At 37.4% G+C, this 20,981-nt stretch overlaps 1 protein-coding gene across 6 annotated transcripts in view; it reads left to right on the top strand.

Annotated features, from left to right (window-relative positions):
- Positions 1-20,981, top strand: part of PROM1 (prominin 1) — a 63,356-nt gene that overhangs the window by 26,152 nt on the left and 16,223 nt on the right. For 4 of the 6 annotated variants that reach the window (XM_063401653.1, XM_063401648.1, XM_063401649.1 and 1 more), the window contains exons 4-12: positions 1,350-1,376; positions 2,900-3,105; positions 9,334-9,454; positions 12,079-12,142; positions 14,100-14,189; positions 15,465-15,682; positions 16,099-16,173; positions 17,363-17,426; positions 19,151-19,310. In XM_063401653.1, the coding sequence (XP_063257723.1) occupies positions 1,350-1,376; positions 2,900-3,105; positions 9,334-9,454; positions 12,079-12,142; positions 14,100-14,189; positions 15,465-15,682; positions 16,099-16,173; positions 17,363-17,426; positions 19,151-19,310 (1,025 nt within the window). The remainder of the gene's footprint in view (positions 1-1,349; positions 1,377-2,899; positions 3,106-9,333; positions 9,455-12,078; positions 12,143-14,099; positions 14,190-15,464; positions 15,683-16,098; positions 16,174-17,362; positions 17,427-19,150; positions 19,311-20,981) is intronic. The other 2 variants (XM_063401654.1, XM_063401652.1) reach the window with 1 other exon arrangement.

Below are 20,981 nucleotides of genomic sequence, written 5' to 3'. Positions count from 1 at the left end.
CACCAAGAACTGAGAAGAGCCCTTCAGTAGCAGGAGCAGGAAATCTGCTTCTATTTATCCTGTTAAATTTCTGTCATTCCTCTGTATCATTTTTTAACCTATTTATAGCATGTGTTAGTGACCCAGGAGGCCCTTCCCACTTCTGTGCTGTGCATTTGAGTGTTCCCAGTTGGGTTCTAACCACGAACATCTCCCTGTGCCCTGCCAGAGGCAGCAGTGTGCCAGGTCAGCCCAGCAGCTGAGCCGTGCGTGCTCAGGGGAGCCCGCTCACTGCTGCTGCCATAGCTTTGCTCCTGCTGGGAGCGCGTGCTTGAAACACTCAGGATCAGACTTGGTACAGATCAGGAAGGGAGGGGAAGCGTTAGTCATTCTTCCATTGATACAAGAGAAAATATGGTCAGAATACCATTTTGAACATTTTAAGTAGTGCTGTACGGTAGAGGTTGCAAAACGATTCATATGATGCTGATAAATCGCTAAAACGTGAACATTTCTGATTATCACATATCAGACTTTGAGCTGAAGGATTTTGCCATCTTTAGCTTGTCTGCTTTTCTTCCAGTTAGGAGAAAGGGGAAAGTACTGTCACCTGTGAATTTGGCAGGCAGAGGTGAAGGGAAAAATACAAAAATTAATTTGTCATTGTGGAAACAAAGGGGAAATAGGGTTCTTCTGAAATTCTGCCATTGAATATTTAGTTTTCAGTGTTTTTCTGGTTTTACAGATTAGAAAATAGGTAAGCACTGTTAAGTAGATTTGTTCAGTCTTTCTTGAATGCCATTTCATTTTTTCTTTTGAATAATTTAAATTGAACCTCTACATGGTTAATTAAAAGTAAGGGTGAATTTTATGTGTAATGTGTTAATATCCCAAAACTGCTACTGGAGCTACTAAAATAAAATAAGCACTGAGAAGGAAAAGAATATCAAGAATATCATATCAGTTATGACAGGTGGAATTCATGAAGAAATCACCAAACTGCAAAATAATGCAATCCCTGTCCTTCTGTGAGATATATGGGGAATTATATGAAACAAACGCTCAATGTGGAAGTAACTGGTCTGTCATTGTTTTAAGATGGAATTATTTGTTGGACAGATCCTTGATTTCTTTCATTCCCCAAGGAAACTAGAAAATAGCTGCTATGTATTTTATCCTAAATACTTTTCCATAATTATTTAATGGTGCTTCTGTGCATTATTTTACTTTAGTGGCTTGTTTGTTACTGTTTCTGTGTTGTTTATTGTTATGGTCTAGTCATGGTTAATTATTCATTATTCACGGGATTTGTTTTTTGTGCATGCTGCCTGTGTATTATCCACATTCTCCATTTGTTTTGACTTCCACAGCCAGAAAATGTTGTCCTGACTCTTCAGGTAATGTCTTATGGTAGATGTACAGCTTTGAAAAGAAACTTACAGTGTCTGTAGTGCTTCTGTTAAAACATTCTTAACCATTTTTATTGTTACTTTAAATACTGTTTTTCCATCTAATCTATCATAAAATAACATATGCTGTCATATAATTTTTGAGGTGTACAGCTATATAGAAAAGAAAACAGTGATTCTTTTGCAAAATCCAGCCAAATTCTTCTTTCAAGCATGTAGTTCATATTCTTTAGAAGGAAGTACAGGTTGTAACAAGCAGTTAATAATAATTAAAAGAGTAGTTTTCATCCTAGAATTGGTAATTAGGGCAGAAATTTGCAACTCTGCTAATGGTGGTAGTTGCTGTATTTGGCTCAGTTGGTAATTAGGAATAGTGAGGAAGGGCATCAGCAAAGCTGGAACTAGAGCATGATTGATATCTTGTGAGAAATTGTAACTTACTTTACAGGACAGTTATGCAGCCTCAATTTCATCCTTTTGCTGCCAAGTTGTCCTTGTGCTGATGCATCTGTAAAACAGAAGAGGGCTCAAAGTACTGGTGTGAGCATTAGTTCTCCTAAGGTTGGGAAAGGAAAGGAGAAGAGAGATTTTTCAGGGAAGAAGGACTCCTGGGCCGTGCCCACACTATGCTGTCTGTGCACAGACACCTCCCTGGTCCGGTTTTGGCTGGGTTGTGTTTTCAGCAGAGGGAGGCAGCGTGGCCAGCTCTCAGTGTCCCCTGGGAGCCACACGGCCTCGTGTAGGGCCCAGCCAGGGCTGCCTGGCCCTGCTTCTTGGTCCCGGGGCCCTTGCAGTGTGAAAGCAAGCCAGGGTATTGTATGGCATCGTTCTCTTTCAGTCCTGCCAGCTTTTGAAAACGTCCTTTTAGCTGCTGCTGCTTTGCTGTTTGGCAGCAGAATGACTGTCTTTACCTGAGAGTTCTTAAAATCTGTCTGCTTCTTCATGTTTTCCAGTCCCTAAGCAGTTTTAAATTCAGCACTTAGGAGTAACTTCTGCCATTGTAATCGATCATCCAGTGAAATACTTCCCTTTGGGGTTCAGATGAATTTTTCTACTCTTAACTGAATAAAAAGGAGAAAAAGCAAAGCCTCCTTTTCCCCTGGTGGGATGTTGCTCTAGTTAGCCTTGCAGACATTTATGGAGCCTTTTTGGAAACAGATGTGAGAAACAGCAAATTCGTGGTCTGGGAATTCAGAGGTGTTCCATTTTTAACCTGTCTCCATTGCATTGATTCACATTTATTTCTTGTGAGCCTACTTCTCTCTTAGCACTCACTCTTGTAGTTTGCCTAGCTAATACTGTAGTGAAATAATTATTAGCTATCAGTGTCTACAATGTTATGTATCTTTTTGTTAGAAAAGTTGTCAACTATTGAAAAATATACCAAGTCCATAACCTCAGTAATGTAGTAGATGGTTTAGTCTGTAGCTTGATTTTTAATGATTTGCTCTATATTGATTGCAGTTACTGTGTGATATCTGCTATTACCACTATTTTTGTCTGAATTACAGGCCATCTACTATGAAATCGGTTTTATAGTCTCCGCAGCCTTGGGATTGCTATTTATTTTGTTACTGCCTCTTGTGGGACTTTGCTTCTGTATGTGTCGTTGCTGTGACAACTGTGGTGGGGAAATGCATCAAAGACAGAAGAAAAATGCTGACTGTCAGAGGAGCTGTTTTGCAACATTTCTTTTTGTTGCTTCTTTAATAATAAGGCAAGTGTGATAAAGAGAACAATATGAACCTTGGTATAGCACTTATTTTGCAGTGTCATATGACAAATAATGTTACTATATTAGCCTACAGGTGCAGAAATTATTTCGTTAGATTAAGTACTATTATTGCTTATTAAAGAAAATGTAACTGCATTATAAAAAACGCTGCCATCATTGCTATCCACAGGTCATTATGTACTTATTTAAGCAGAATGTAGGTGTGAAACAAACAAAAAAATTGTGTTTGTATTGGGCAAATGACATTTTTGCCAGTTTCAAAACAGCAGTTGCAGAATGTTATGTTACACTTGTGAACACGAGAGAGCATGTCCTGTGTTCAGTCTCCATCCCCTATCAGTTCCCAGAGAACCTGAGATACCACATACTGCGGTGTTCTTGGTAGTGTTGTAGTGGTGAAAAAAGCAAAGTGACTTCCTTCAGTATTTGCTGTACTCTAGACATTTATCCTGGTTCAAAACAATGGGTTTTCTTCTGGGTCCTGTGTTATTTAAACCATGCATGCACTCCCTGTAAATCCTGGAGTCTGGAGACATTTTTACACTGTTGGTGTTTGGAAAATACTCCTGTGCTGGGTGGGTAATGGGTGATGAGGAGCTACAACCAAGACTTCTTCCCGCTTTCAAAATATGTTGTTTGCTTTCAGGCTGTTTTCCTTTAACTTCTTCATGTTTTCACCTGCCTACTATCCTTATTTTGTGATTCTGTTAAAGAAGAAAAAAGTGTTTTGATCTATACAGTGTGAGTGTTCAGTTATATGGGATGTACTTTGTCACTTCACTGTAATCTATTTTTTTCTATTACTCTCTGTCATGATAAATGGTGACCTTGCTTATTCTCAAATAGAGGACAGGCTGATATCAGATATGGGAACATGCTCTTTTCTCCCAGACATCACTAACAAACATGACCTTAAGAATTTGAAGACTCAAAAACCGAATGGTGTAGGGTGATAGATGTATCCCTGCCATGATGACAGGACAGAAGTTCTTTATGGTTTGAGTATGCGTTGAAGACAGTAAGTTATGAAATTACCTCTCAGCATGTTGAAACTGGAGGTAGGTTACAGAGCTTGCCAGCTGCCTTTCCACCACATTGCAGGCTGCTGCTTTCTGGCTATAATGCCTGGGGCATGTTGCCTGTTAGTAGAGAAATTAGGATTGTGCCCGTTGTTGGTCTCTTTAACTTGTGTGTTTGCTGCCAGCTGTCCTTGTGGGATTAAGCATACCCAGCACAGGCAAATGCTTCTTCCCAGGCCGTGACTGGCAGATCAGTGATCCCTAGTAACGTGCTTTCCAGAACTAAGGAAATTGCCTCTTTAATTTCTCCTTTTCTCCCCTGTCTTTTTTATGAGACATCCTGATGTACCAGATGCTTACCCTAAGCGAGGGGTGTTGCCTGAAATCAGTCTGCAGGCTGAGTGGAGATAAACTCATATAAGGATTCCCTGGTTACGTCTCCAATGCTGTGACTGATGTGCAAGACAAGACAGAACTTTACAAGGCTAATGTTACTGATCCCAGGCTGACTGAGGGCTCAGATTTCCAGTATGCCTCTGTACAGAGAGATTCTTCTGCCCTTCCTGGATCTTCTTTAACAAGGGACGAGAAGATGCCATGCCTGGATCTATTTAAGCCCATGTCAGGTTGCTTACTGCTGTGCTGTAACACAAAAGGACAGTCTGACTGGTAGCCATTGTGCCAATAAAAAATACTGGAGGAAGCCTGAGGTTTACTTAAAACTGTTTCTACCTATTCTGTTTGTACTGTACTCAAAAAGTATCCTTGTGGTAACTTATTTGTGGAAACTTTATTATCTGCTTTTCCCCAAAGTTCTATGCAATTTCAGCTTAGGTGGAAGGGTTACCTGTAATTCTTCCCAAAATCACACTTCTCAGGGACTGTGCCTGAGCTGAATACATAAGCTGTGACAATAACCAGAAGAGTATAGTCCTGTGTGAGTAAAATGCTTATGGTACCTGCAGACAGAGCCAAAAGAGTGAAAATTGGAATGATCTCAAGTTACGAGATGTGCAATGAGGTTACTAAGGCAGGTCCTGTCATTGTTGGGGTATAATTTCAAGTTCATGCAGCACAGGAGGCTGCCTTTGGGAGTAGGTCTCCCAACCCCTGCCAAGTGACTGGAGTGCCACAGACTCCTTCACCCTGAGCTGGGCTGTCTCAGAAGATGCATTTGGCAAGGTGGGCATCCCTCAGAGTATCCTGAACCCACACCTCTGCTAGTAGAGCTTGCTTTAAAAGCACTCCTGTGGAATGTACACGTGGAGAGCTGCTGGAGGCCTGGGAAGGATTTCTTGGAGGTGGACTTCTTCAGGATTACCATCCAAGTGTGTATTCTCCTATCTCTTGCAGTGAGACATCCCAGACATTCTGGGATTCTCTCACTGAGACATTTTTTTTCTTTTTTTCCCAGACCTTGATATAGGAAAATGGTTTCAAATTGTTTTTTCTTGGCTGGCAAAGACAGATTAAATGCACAGTGGAGAGTAATGGTGGGGGAAAGACTCTGATTGTGGAGCTTGCAATGGACTGTGTATCTAGGCAACAGCTCTAGAATACTCTAGTAATGTGGGGATGAGTTTTCTTGTGTGTCAGGATGCAAGTTCACACTGACATATATACACTGTTAATGCAGATTTTAGAATATTTCAGCCTGTAGATTTTATTCATGATGAACATTTCTTTTCACTTTCCCACTGAAGTGCTCTGGAAATTCAGAATGAGAAGGTGAGAAGTACACTTTCCTCAAGGAGAGTCCGAAAGAAGTCAGAAAACCTGTGATTATGTATGCAGTTATTTATCTTAATAGGCCTTTAGGGTGTCATTCTCCAGTAAGTGCACTTTCTGTGTGGAATATTTCTTTATAGATTGAGTCAAAAATACATGCACTGTTTTTGGTAATTCACAGCTTTTATACATGAATGTTTCCCTAAAAAGTAGGATTCTATTCAGAGGATGTAGAAGTAATCTATCAAATATATAGCTAAGTAGATTTGATATTCCAGACTTATCATGAAAACAATTACATGCTTTTCTTCAAATGTTAACTGAAATTTTAAGGACAGAGACCTCTTACATGTTACTCACTAGTCATCTGCAAGCTTAGGTAAACATGTATTCTCTGGGAAAGAAATGTAATTTCATTAGTTCTAGTACATTATAAAGGCAAGCGAGGAACAATTGATTTTTTAAGAAATTTGGTATTGCATCACCAAATTTGCTGGTGATAGAAAAAGTCCTGGTTATTGCACAGAAAAAGCATGTAGTCAGTTTTCTTTGCCTCCAAGAAAGCTTGTATTATAACCTCTTTTTGAAGTAATGGATGTTAGGGAAAGCCAAGTCTGGAAGAAGGAAATGGTGTTTGGCATCTTAGCAAGTACCTCCCCAGGCTTGACATTTGTCCTCTTGGTTTTGTAGGATTGGTAATACGTGTTATTCAGAACCTGGAAATCAATAGTATCTAAAAGAACTGGTGGAAAAGTTGATACAGAAATCTCTATACCATTATTCTCTTAAATTCATTATCTGGTAGTGAGGAAGGGGCTATTCTTCTAATATGTAAATAAGCTCAGGGTTTCTATTTTATGGCTTGAAATTTTTTGCAAGCTCAGCTAAAGAAAAGTTTGGGATCCCCCATCTGTGGAACCTGACAAGAAAGTTGAATGTGGAATATTGGACTCCTGAAGAACTGTTAAAACAATTTTCTTAACCTGTTACAGAAGCGGCAAGTCCTTTTTATTCCTGCTTTATGACTTTCTCCTCGTAGCTGGTTATTGAATGTTGACTCAAGGCTCAGCTACATCATAAATAGAATTTTCCTCTCATGTTTTGTGTTTGTTTAGTTATATTCAGAGTATAGTCACACTTGTTCTGAGTACTGTGGCTGCTTGAAGTATCTCCACTATCTTGTTTTCTCCCACTCCTTCCATTTAGGAAGCTAAAGAGAAAGATGGTTATGCTGAGATCTTACAAAGTACTGCTTTGTTTGCTTCCAATTGACCTTTCCGATCTCTGAGCATAAAACTGAAAGGACATAAAAGTGCTGGCTGTCTAAAGAATGAGGATGTGGTTATAAACTCTGAGCCTCAGAGCAATATACACGTTTGCTTTTCCTGATAGCTTGAGATAGTTTTTCTTTTGAGTAACAAAGAAAAGTAAACATATTTTGATAGCAATTGCCATCAAAGGAGAGTGAAAAGAAATAATACATTGCCTATATCTAAAATTAAACTGTTTACTATGCTTGTCATAGAATTATAGAACAGTTTGAATTGAAAGTTACTCAGTTCCTTGGTATTTAGGTATTTATTTATTCTGAGTTCTCATTCCTTGAGTGGTAGCTGATAATAATGTCTGCTTGAGTGTTGGTCATAGTGGTAATAAAAACTATGCCATTTGCTGTAGTTTAAGTAGGAGGATACATGTTCATAGTGACTTCCATGAGGTTAATTAACAGCTAGTTTTGAAGACATAGCTGTGAAATTTTGGGTAGAGAAACAACCTTTTTATGTCAATCGCTGTCATCCTGGCATGAATATTTTTGGATGTTGAAAAAAATGTTAGTAAAGGAATCCTAATAGATCTGACCTGTAGCATATAGTCCTGCTATTTCTCCCTGTGACTTGCTTTGAAATTAGAATTTTCCTTTAGAGAATATTTTTCAGAGCAACAAATTCTTGCACATGTGAACAGTTTTATGAGAACAAGCCTTTACATTGTTTGCAAAAGCTGAAGTAAGAAAAGCAAAATAAAGATGAAGGTTTGGTATTGATTTCATGAAGAAGGAGATGAGCATCATAAATCAGAGCGTTTACCAGGATCCACAGGTCGTGTTATTTCAGGTTCCTGTTAGCCCTCCATAATTTAATTTATGTGGCTTTATTATGGTTTCCTTGGAATGTATATTCTTTGGGGCAAGAGTTACACTTACCATGTATCTTTTTCCCCGTAGAGAGCCTGGATTAGGTTTTCTGTAAGTCTTATTTAAAAATACTAGTATCCAAGTCTTCTAGACACCCCAGCTTAGGAAGTTTGACAGTCAGGCAGGAGCACAGTACCAGTGATTGTGTTAGTGAGTCCCTTCTCCTGTGTTGGGATGTCCAGAATGGCTTTCAGGGTACTGCCTCTCTAGTATTGACCTGTTGAATTGCAATACAAAGTAAGAGGCTTAACAAATGTGGCAAGCAGGAATTGCCTGTAATGTGCCTGACTGAGGCCTCAAGGCAGTGTCTGCCCTTTGGGGATAAATCCTGCCTGTGGTGAGTGCATCTCAGCTTTCTACTGGTTAAATCTCAGAGTTAGTGCTTAGCCCAGCAGATGGGTTTGTAGTCAGCCTGGTTTTGAGATGATTACCTCTCTGGTGGTTACTCTTGACTTTTCTGGTACTTGTCTGCAGGGTTAGCTGCTGTGAATGTGAGATATTTAAAAGTCATTCTTCTCTTTAAGAGAACCTAAGCCAAACAAAAAACTAAGGTTCATGTGTGATGAGATCTTTGCAGTCTCTCATGGGACCTTTAATTGCCTTTTAACTTACTGTTTGTGCAGACCTGCCATGCCGTAATGAGAACTTTACAGTGAGGAGTGATCAAATAGGAAATAATGAAGTGACAAGAAAATAATGAAGCTGACAAGAAGTCTAGCTCAATTTCCACCTTTCAGTATCAGGAAATGCATATTATTTTAGCATTACTAGGAACTATTTGTGTGCTTTTGAATGATCCGTGCAATTATGTAAATAAATTGTGTTGTTATTAATAAATCTTGCTGAAGTTATCAAATGAAAAATACTGCTTTTCACAGTTAACTGGCAAGCATTTGCTTGTAGCTCTGTCAAGGTTAATGATACTTGTAAAAGAGCCTCATGTTTCTAAGTCTCATACCATTTACTTGGGCTATACACGTTTTCTGACAGTACCCATGCAAATGGATTAGTAATTGTGCATAATAACTTTGGGAGACTTCAGGGTAACATTGCTTTTCCTTTCTGGTTTTTGAATTAGTAGTACAATATTGGCCCTTTGGGCTCAGTCTTATAGTCTGTCTTATGGTATATGTGGGAACCTGTAGTAATTTATGGAGACCTTTCTTTTTTTTGATAATATTGACCTTTTTTGGCTGTAATTTTTGATTCTGTCTTATGTTAGAATGTGCACTTACATTAACAAATATTTGTTATCTATATTTTTTGTAGTGTTGGAGTGCTCTGTGCATATGCTGCCAACCAGCATTTAACTAACCAAGTCCGAGGAGCAAAGAAACTGGTTAACAGTAATTTTAAAGACCTGAAAATTTTCCTTAACGACACTCCAGCGGTAAAGAATTTTTTCTTTATGGGGAATGATAGTGGGAGGGAAGAGGTATAAATAAGAACTATTGCAGAAAATAATTCTTTCTTTCTGTACACCTACAGTATTTTGTTTATTCTTTGTGTGTGAGTCTCACTAAGTAGAATAAGCAGTACAAGGTAAGATGTTTTCACACAGCAGTAAGTGCTTGGGAGTTATCCTGATGGATCAGCATTCCTTGAACAACTTCTGAGCTGTGCTTTGGGAGTATGCTGGTGTGATGCTTGTAGGCCCATTTCCTCCTACTGAACTAGTGTAGATCACAACCAGAAGATAAATAATTTGGGAAAAAAGGGTTTTAAAAGGAAAACATCAAAAAAAAGTATGACATGAAAACTTGGATTCCTTGTTGCTCTTTCCTATATCCTTTATTTTGGGCATACCTCTATGGGCTCTGGGACAGAGCCACAATAACTGCTTTTCCAGGAATATTTTGGACTGTTTTTTCTATAAACCAGAATCACAATGTACCATACTGAACAGGAAATATTATTTTCTTTCAAATTTTCCTTAAACTTCCATAAGCAGTCCTCTGCACATCTTGTTTTCTGTTGGAAAAAAAATGCTAGTTAGGAAGACATGTAGACTATGTGCAATTTCAATTCTTTGTGAATTTGTAGGGGGAGAACGAAGTCTGACAGTTCTATTACCTTGGCTTTCATTAGTTTTAATTATTTGAATTCAGCTTTATTAATTTGTTTCACTTCCACGTGACTGATAAATTAGAAAGAGGTGGAATTCATGCAGTTATGTGGAATCTACAAGTATGGCAGCATCCCAGTTACAGTAATTCTGGGGTGCTTTTCTGCTGGCTAGGGCTGTGTGAGAACAGGAGACGTCTTGGGGGGTGCCTCAGATGTTCTCCTGTCTGGAGTTGTTCCCCAAACTTTGTTTGCATGTGGTGGTATGACAGATGGGTGGTGGAGGTATATGGCAAGAAATGGAGGTCATGCCAATAATCCCTCCTGAAACAGAGTGCTTTAGGTCAGTCTGGAGCTGATCCTGGGCACAGAAGGATCAATCCAGTCAGATCAGAAACCACCAGAGTCTCCTTGAGCAGTGTACAGGGTTTCAACAACTGGGGAGTTCAGAGGAGCAAATCTGTTATGTAGAAGTAACTACCTTAAGAGAAAGAAATAGACACTAGCTAAAATGTAATAAAAACACTTAATTATTAAATTTAAACATGTCAGGACTTGAACACTTTTGCCAGAAGTTAGTCAGAGTATCACTTAGTATTAGTTTCAGTGCAGGGTTATTATCTTTTCCTTTTTAGACTTGGTGTTGATGCAGTCATCAGCTGTATCTCCTGAGTCTTTTTGTCAGACAAGGTGCATGAGTATCATGTATACACAAACATTTGTAAGAATTTCTTGAGGGAAGGAGAAGAGCTACATTTTTTAAAAAAAAAGTTCTAATATCCAACTAATTGTCTGTAAAGCTCTGAAATTCGAACTGATGTCCTTGACTCATCAGTATGAGGTATGTACAGCTTATAAGAGGATTTGAAAAAGAAGTCCTGTATTAAGAGTTTGTGTCACAGGAGATTTGCAGACGGTGGGTATTGAGCAATAACACTATTAGTTATGCAGAATCACCTTTTGTCTGGGACATTGCTGGAGACAATGCAAAACAGGTAGCCCTGCAAAATTTTAGTCCTTTGGTTAACCTAGGTAGACCAAAACAATAAATAAGCAAAAATATACCTGCAGCCTTAGTAAGAAACTGATTTTTTTCTTCTGTTTTAGAAAAATAATGTCACTCCCTACTTTGTCATTGAATTAGATTCACTGATCAATAGGTTGTTTTGAGGGTGTTTTTTTTGTCTTTTTTTCTTTATTTCACAGAAAGTTTGAGACTGCAAGCCAGATACACTTTGGTACACATTTGAATCATACTTAAAATTTTTGTGCAAAACTGGAAATCCGTTTGTCAAGTGTGTTAACCTTTACACCACTTTAGCTTGATTGGGGTAGAATTCACTGCATTATTTTAAACATGCAGAAATCAATAATGTCTTTTCAAAATTAGTGTAGGTTTTCTACACTTGGGATGGTTCTTCATTAGCCTTTTCTCCAAACCCAGGATTTGCTGGTAACTGAGTTGCTGGGCCAAATCCACTTGGGGGTAAGGAAAACTATTTATATTAAGACAAAGCAGTCGATTCCTTTCCACAAGAGCTCTGAGGGGCAGCCCAAATGCAAATTCATTGGGTTGGTGAATTGTTTCAAAATTGCCACCACATCAATGTCAGGCCCTTCCATGAAGGAGGAGCTAGTGCCAAGAGAAAATCAACTAACAAAGCTGAAGACATGGAAAACCTTATTGGCATGACTGACTTGAAGCCTCCATAAGGCTACCCTTCCTGCTAGTTAATATTTTTGAGGTGAACCACTGACCACAGCGATGTTGCAATTAAGTAGATGTCCCTTTTTTAATGTGCACTGTTGTTAAGCAAATAAAGTGGAAGGGCAGTGTTTGGAGGGGTTGTAGAAATATTTTGGTTGTTTCAAAGTGACTGTTTGATACGTTCAAAAGTGTTACTTTTTTGCAGTTCTTTTAATAGTTTTTTTAAATCATTGTCTTCTCAGCAAATTGACTACTTGGTGAACCAGTACAACACAACTAAGGATAAAGCACTCTCTGACCTAAATAGTAAGTACTTCTATTTAAAGAGGGTTAACAATGTGTATTTAAAAGCTTCAATAAGATAATACATTATCTTAGATCATTGTTCAAAGTAAAATTTCATTTATGAGAATATGGTTTTTAAATAGAAGTGCTGTTCTCAGTGGTAAATGAGACTAAAATCCTTTTCATATAAAATGTCTCAGAGCTGGTATAATGAATAGTATTTCCCAAAATAAAAGTATTATATTAAATTTTATCCAATAAGTCAGGCTAATATTTTATTTTCCTTTTCAGTTTTGGAATATTTGGAATCCTTGTTTTCAGTTTTTAAATTGGAGCCAAATACCAAATAACAGGGCTACTAGCAGTTGTGATAGTTCCAATGAGAGAGATTTGTTTATTTTTCTTGTTCTACCTTTGTCCTCTATTCAGCTAGGAGTTGAGGTATAAGCTTATCTTCTTTCTAAAGCTGCTTAATGTATTTGCCATTTCAGAACAAGCAGTTGAAGAGCAGGAGATAACACCTGAACTGCTGCACTTTCCCCTTCAGCACAGATACAGTATGAGGCATCACTTTTAAAGCTCTCATTAAACAAAAACAACTAGAAAACTGACACCTTTTTTTTCCCTAAGTTTTTTTGTAATTTAAGATTCACTTTCCAAAATTCCCAGTAGAAAGGGCTGACCATAATCAGTACACATAAGGATTCAAGGTGCATTGTTAGCAGGTGTTAATAACTGGGTACAGGTTTGCATTGTCAGATTGAGGGATTGTTGCTGGGATCAAACTGTGCAGCTGTGGCATTGTGCCACTTATTGATTCTCATGCCTAGAATCTCTGCTTCTGTGTAGGTTTAAAATGTGTATTAAAAGTAATTTTCAATTCAACCAACTTGGCATACCCTGAGGTTAATGTGTCTTGTCTGTGTGAGGCTTTATTGCATATTGAATATGCCTATGAAAGTAGTAGTAGCAGTAGTTAAGTAGTCTTCCTACGTCATTCTCAGCAGGAACACTATGATCTAAAAAATAGATATAATCTTTAAGTCTATGATAATAATAACAGTAATAATGAAAAATTGATGTTGATATTTCAAGTACTAGCTTGAAGCTTCCCAGCCACTCCAAACTCAAATTTCAAATTAAATGTTTATTTGTTCTCAAGGCAATTTTATAATGTTAGTTAACAGAAACTACAGGGTCTGTGATGAGAGCCATCATCAAATAGAGATAGCTTTTATTTTCTCGAACTACCAGAATTAAGTGTGTGTCACGTGGGTACAGGATTTTTTCTAAAGGGAATCAACAGTAGCAGAAATCTCTAGAGAACTGTAGATGAGTTCAGTTTACCCACCCTAAGGAAATGCTGAAAAGTGTTTCCTGCTTGGTAGAAATTGTCATCCCAAGCTAGATGTGATAGTGCCGACAGGAAGGGATGACTGTACCATGCAGTATTCCCATCTCATCAAAAGGAAAACACCTGAAAAATCCATTTATTGTGATCTGAAAATGGAGACCAGGTGATTACCTAAAGAATGTGTCACATTGTGGAAAATTGTGGAAAAAATCCTGTTCCCAAAAAAGCAATAAATGCAGTGAAATACGTATTATGGGGTTTGCTGAAATTCTTATGTGTCTTTACCCATGTGGTCAAGTGTTAATGAATATTTTCCAACATATTTTGATTTACTTCTTTCATTTATAGGTCTGTAGTTAGCTAAAACAGAACTGTGTCCCTGCATTACCTTCTGTCACTTAAGTCAGGCCTTCGAAAAATTTCAATGTTACACCTATATTTATTCATATGTATATGTATGTATAAATGAAATTGTATCTATTATATATATATAAGCATACATATATGTATACATATAATACATGTATTTGTTAAGTAAAGAGTCTGACAGCAAGTGGTTTGAGAGACAATTTAAATTGAGCTAGTGTATAATGTGTTGGATTTTTTTATCTCTCCGTACTACAGATGTTGGACCTGTGCTTGGAATCAGAGTTCAAGAACAGCTGGGAAAAGAAGTACGTCCTGCGCTCGATGCAGCTCTGACAATGGCAGGAGGTAAAGATGTACATATTGTTGTATAATGTTCTGTTGCCAGGGTAAAACAGGCACAGCATGGGATAGCTTTGTGCAATACCAAAACGTAGCATTTTTCTACATGCCTGGATATTTCTTTTAAACTGAGGATTTCAGACATCTTAAGATTGACAAATACATTTAAAAGCTAAAGCAAAATTTACATGCTATTGTTGATACTTAGTTGTGGCAGTCATTGAATAGAGACGAAATCTGAATTTTCTGCCTCTCTGTTGAATATAAGGGAGACTAGGAAAGCTGTCCTTTTAGAGTTGCATCATTATTATAGCCATAACTATTTGCAGGTTAGTCTTTAACAGGTCAGGGATTTTTTCCTGCACACTGCCAACATTGTTATGAGAGCATTTCTTCATTATATCTTTGAGTTTGGCATTGCTCATTCTTAGTTCTCTCTCCCTTTAGTGACAATATTCCTTTATTATTTTTCCATTTAAGACTTCCTTTTTCAGCAATAAGATACAGCTTACAGAGCAAAGGCAAGGCATCCATGAGATTGAGTCACTTTTGTTTTGGTTTTTTTTTTACCCATGAATTCTTCCTCATTCATTTGTCATCGTTCTCCTTTTTTTTTGCTTTATTTCTCTTATTTGTCTTGAAGTCAAAGTGGAAAGGGCTATCAAAGGTAAAAATCAGATAAAACCTTGTGTGGTGTGAAGTGCACTTGATTTTTGTAACTTTGTGTATTCTTAGTTGTGTCTGTGTGGTTCTTTGTGTACTAAAAACAGTGTTTGGGGTTCTTTTCTTTTGTTTGTTTGGTGTGATTGGGATGGAATATAAAGCCAGACAGTGTAGAACACTCATTAATGCTTGTCTGATGCAACATGATCTCCTTACCTTTCATCTTGTAGCTATATGATTTGTGAGTTGGATTATAAGGAAAATACTGAAAATACAATTTGATGGATATGGGCTTTTAGTTTCTAATGACCAAGTTAAAGTTCTTTACTGAAACCACTGAGGAAGGAGAGGTAGGGAAAGGGTAGAAAAGTGAAAAATGGATGAAATCTCAATAAAAGTAACCTGAGCACATTAATTTCTTTGTAGGAAGGCATAAGTGGTATATTTTAATATGCAATGAGTGCATATTCTGTGCTAGAGGTTTTTTTGGGGAGGGAGGCAGTAATTAAATCAGTATTGTTAAGACGATGATATGATTTATGCATGCTTTCTCTTCATGTCTGTATCTATAGGCTGCTTTCTAACACAAGTTTTTTAAAAAATTTCACATCTTGGCAGCCATCAGAGAAACGAAGGAAGCTCTGGAAAATGTGAGTGTCTCTGTAGAGGTTTTGCAGGAGGGAACAGAGAGGCTTCATGCAAACTTGTCAGATGTTAAAATGCACCTAAGCAACACCCTCAATGACTCGGCGTGCAATGCGGCTCAGGCGGCCTCAACTTGCAATATCATCAGGAATTCATTAGATCAGCTGAACATCAATGCCAATTTTAGTGGGGTAAGATCTTTTAATGATATTTTGTACACTCTCAAAGTGTGATTGCCTTAAGTAAGCCCAGTAGTAATTCTGCAACTCAGTGGCTTGGTGTGTGCTGTTACTTGTGAGATAAGTGACCTTCACTTTTTCTGTGTTTCTGAGTAATTCCAGTCACTGTTTTCATCTTCTGTGCAGAAAAAGATAAAATGTGTGTCAGGCTATGTTAAAGTGCTGGTCTGGGCAGTGATGTAATCTGCCCTCCCAAAAATGCTGAGGGTTAAGCTTTGCTTTTGTCCAGCAGAGGTTTCATGAGTTTTTAGGAAGATTGCCCTAAAGACCACTTTAGTTTCTTTACCCTCTCTCCTAACTTTGAAATAATTACTGAATTAGCAAAACTGCTACTTTGGTGTGACTCAGGCATGTTTTTTCCTTCCCAGTTGCCAGGTGTGAGCTCACAGCTTGCAAAGATCAATGATGTCCTTAAAATAGACCTTTCCAGTCTGGTTCAGAAGGTATGTTTCTTGACAGATTTTTAAACTGTTAATGAATAAACTGGGATATGTTTATCACTTGTTTCCCCGTGGTTCCTCAAGCACAATTCTTTTGTTGCCACCTCAAACTGCTTCATGGTTGGATGTCTCTCATTGTTTGGCCAAGATTTAACACTTGAAATATGAATGTACTGCTTTGTATCTCCAGGATAATACAAATCTAAAATGTTTCGCAAGTTATCTTCTTGAAAGAACAGTCCATAAGAAATGAAAAGACAGAAACATGGATCCAGTAGCATGCTCTCTACTTTTTGGTTCAAACTAAAGAAATAAAAAAATCCATGGTCTCCTAATTAGCTTTATTGTATTCTAGCTATCTTGAAATATTTATTTCAAATTCTTTATGTGCATGTTTAACATTAAATCTGGTGCAATGGATCAAGTGTAATGGCTACTAGTATTTTTGCAAGACTTTCCAAAAAACCCCTATGATTTTCACCAAGGAAAAGAATGGCTTAGTTTGAGCAGTTGAAAAATCTAACAATCTGAAAACATGTGCTGGGAATAGAAGTCATTTTCTGAAACCAAAGGCTGTGTGTTGTAGGGGTTGAGACCCCTTCTGCTTCTGCGGTGATCAGGCTTGCAGGGAGTAGTAAAGCTTCATGTATCCACTGCAATGATTTCTCCTTTCTGTCCAAATGAGCTGCTGAGCTTGGTGCCCATAGTGTGGACCCCCTCTTTCTCCTTCTCAGGGAAGAAGGCATTGCAATGTCTTGAGAGGCAATTGGATTTCATTGTTTGTAATGCATTTCATGTTTGGAAGGCATAGACTCAGAAACAGGAGGTATTGGGCTGGTACAGAGTAACTCCTTTTGCTTAGTGAATTTTCATATGTGTGTTCCTGGCTTTTAGATGAGCTGGATCTGACAGGCAGCAAAGTTGGAGATGCCTGTGACTGATTCATTTGTATTTAAATACAGATTTTTTTTTCCCCAAGGAATATTTTGGAGACTAAATTAAATTTGAAATATGCTTAGAGTTCCTATTTTGCTTTCACCTTTTCTAATGTGCTGTGATAAAACCATATTTTTCTTAGTATTACCATATACGTTTTAGTATGTGTTTACTTTTGATCCTTGAATAAAATGAAAAAAACTGCAAACAATTTGATAAGGAGAAGCATGCCATAATTTTCCCCCTTTTTTTCTAGGGTTATGCAGCATTTAATGATACTCCAGACTTGGTGGTGAATCAAACCAGGAACATTTTATCAGGTGAGAACAAACTATCTTTTCACTTTGTTTTTGTTTTCTTTTATTTGTAATATATTTTCTTGGCTATATATTAAAAATAGAAATCTGAAACAACTATTTTTTAAAATTTAGTGCCAGAGGGAAAAAAAAGGGAAACAACTGTGTCTTGATGAGGACTCTAAAATAAATCTAAAAATAGACCATGTGGTATTTTATGGAGGAGTTTTATCTGTTAGGCTTTTTATTGCTCAGTAATGAGAAAACTCGTGATCTTCACACTTATGCTTTATTTGTTTGAAAAACTAATTTTCCTTGACTGATGTGTTTGTGACATATTTAGGAGTGTGATGTTAGAAAAACTGACCCCTTCCCCTCTGCTGTATTAAAATGTGGTGGATGGTGAAGTGAAAGACATATTTTGCCTTAAGGATAATGGAAATGGCTGTCTCAGTTGTTTTGTTACTTGGCTTTACACTCTTTGCTCTTTGACTGTACCTGTATGGTAGTATAGCATATGTATACTAATCTGTTTTAATTTTTGTTCTTGCATTGTGGACCTGTTCTGCATTATATATAAGCAGCTGTTCCTTGTAAGTTTTTCCAGTTTGGTTTTTTTCTTCCCCTCCTGGGCAAAATAAAGCACAGTATACGTATAAGCATAGTGTACTGTGAACTTGCCTGTAATGAGCCAGTTTTCCAAAACGGACACTACACTTTTCATTAGGAAATCTAGAGCAGATTTACTCATTTTCCATATCTGAGATGTGTAAACACGGACAAAACATGTTAATTTATCTATTTATAAATTGTTAGAGCTTTGTTTGTATAAAAACTGAGTTTGAGTTACAAAAGCAAATAAATAGGTTTATTAGGAAAAAATTGCATTTACCTGTAAACTTCTAAAACAACTGTGATTTGTTACCTGTTGGATTTGAGGAGTAATCATCAAAACAGACAAAGGCTTGTCCAGTTGTGTTTTGAGACAGAGGGAAGTACTGCCTACCATGAAATTACAACCTGTAGTTACACATACTGCTTTTTCGAGTATGTTTTGAAGGAAAGGAAGAGTATAGAGAAACTGCATTTTACACATAGACAATATATATAATAAATGAATTAATCACATCTCTGTATATCTAAATAGTGTCTAGCTAAACTGTAACTAGAGGGTAGCATGTTTGGTCATAATCTGGGGGGAAAATGGCTTAATGGATTGTTACCTCAGGAGTGTTGCTAACTAATTGGAATGAGTTAATTTAAGTAATCTCTTTTAATAAGATTGAAAATAACTAGTATAGATTCTCAATATAGGCAGTCCAATTTCTCTCACATGGTTGTATTCCCAAGGCATGGAGTTTAAATAGATTTTGTTCTTTGTAAACTTGGTGGCTAATTGTCTTGCTCAGTGTTGCCATTTGCAATATTGCATGAAAAGCAGGATTTAGGTTGGCTAGATAAAAAGTGACACATTCATTATAATGTGAGAGGACAGAGGAAGAACTCTGGCTCAACTCTGCATCTTGAATCGTTAAACTGAGTGCTAAAAACAAAGTGTGCATCTTGAAATGCCTTTGTGTTGCTTCAGAGTTTGATGCTTTTGTTGCCTGCTTGTGTCTTCCTCACACTTGTCCTCATGGCTCGCTTGTTACATGTGGCAAATGGCTTAATAGCATTTTATAATGCATTCATGGAATGTAGATTTCTTTTCATGGATCTGTAAAAGTGAAATATGTTTGTTGTTTTAGATATCAAAAGTGTACTGGAATCCATTGGTTCAAATATTACTACCTTCACAAGAGCGCTGCCTGTTCAGAAGATTTTGGGAGATTTGATGGTGTACCTTACCCAGAGTGAGGCATATGTTCAAGATTATTTTCCAGTAGTGGAGCAGTACGATTTCTACAGGTGTGTACAAGGAATAAGACAGGACTGAAACACTACCTGCTGTTAATAATTTGTAATATTTTAATGTTCTGTAAAGGCAAGTAAACTGGTAATGATGAACACAGTGAAAGAAAGATGTATAAAGCAGTTGTTTGGTATTGGCATTTTGGTAAAAGTGAAAAACAGCTAATCAATAACTGGGTGCTGTTTCATCAGAGAGCAAGAGTAGGTGTCTACTCTGTAGATCCTCAGGTCTTTTTCAGGAAGGACGGATACAGGTAGATGTCAAAGGCCTAACACCCAAAGGAACTGATTATTTCATAATGCCAGGGTGACATTTTATCAAGGTCTTGTTTATTTGAGTTGCTGTTAAATTGTGGGGGCAGAGGACCAGAGAGGCCTTGAGGCCAATCCATTGTTACTGCACCTTTGGTACTGCAGAGCAGGAGTAGCAGGGATTCTGCTTCACACCCTGTGAAGGTGTGAAATCTTTGTGCTTGCCCCTGCTGGTGTAGTACTGCTCTTTGTGGTTGCTTGTACCTTGAGAAAAACATAATTTTTGAGAGTTTTGTGTCTCTTACAGTTGAGTAACCTCATATTTTGATGTGTAAAGCATTTCATTTCATACCATCTCTCTTTGTCCAGATTTAGTAGTTTCTGTCCACAAGCTCATCAAATTCTCCCTACATTTTGTTTGATACTTTAGTTGACTTTATAATCAATATTTGCTTCTGTGATTCTGTGATAATCACTTTCACTGCTACAGAATGTGTGTTGCTGGCTTTAGTGCAGCGATAAATAAAAGTGAACAGAAAACTGAACTTTTAGAACCTTGCTTAGCATCTTACCTTTAGCCCATTTCTTATCTGGCAGTTTTTGTGGTGAGCCATAATTTAACAAATTTATTGATATTTTCATTGAAGCTTGTTTTGCATTTCATCAAATAAATATATTGTTTTATTCTGCTACACAAGAATATATCTCATCTACATGGCACTTAAATACCTGGTTTTGTCAAAACTAACCTAACAGTACTTCAAGTACAAATGAAACCAATAAGCCTGTAGTTGTCTAGATTACTTTCTGTCTATTCCTTTCTTAATTACAGGCGCATTATTTGTAGTTCTTAAGAAGTATCCTTTTATAAATACGCCTGTCAGCATTCATGATTTCTTTTTATTGGCCATGCATGTTCATTACAGTATTTCTTTTACAGATTTTTCTCTACAGAAGTATAGGGAGGAGAAAAGGGAACTTAAAAGAAGTCAGAACAGAAGGGAAAAAGAAGCGCAGAGGGCATTGGGAGAGGGTGAAAGGGTAGATGTGTGAATAAATGGATATGCTCCAAATACCTGGACAGATAGAACTGTTACATGATGTAATTAATAAAAATGAGAGTTCATTTCCTATCCAAGATTTTTCTCCTGATCAAGGTCCATTAACTTTTCCATACGTTGAAAGCAGTCCAGTACAGACACATGAAGCCTGGGTTTTTACTGGCTTGAATACAGTTATTTACAATTACAAGCCTAACACAGTGTGCAAAATGTTAGTAAGCCTCACAGTAAGAGCAACTATGTGCTTCATGACCAATGGCCAGTCCGCATTCATAAATTTCTCCATTTATTCTTGAATTAATTGCTGTTTGAACATCTGCTTCCTTTGAGTAACTGTTTGCTCTGTTTGGAACAC

The sequence above is a fragment of the Prinia subflava genome, chromosome 7, assembly GCF_021018805.1.
Source record: "Prinia subflava isolate CZ2003 ecotype Zambia chromosome 7, Cam_Psub_1.2, whole genome shotgun sequence".
Classification (NCBI taxonomy): Eukaryota; Metazoa; Chordata; class Aves; order Passeriformes; family Cisticolidae; genus Prinia; species Prinia subflava.
The sequence above is the reverse complement of the archived record's forward strand: the minus strand, read 5'-3'. Positions and strand labels throughout refer to the sequence as shown.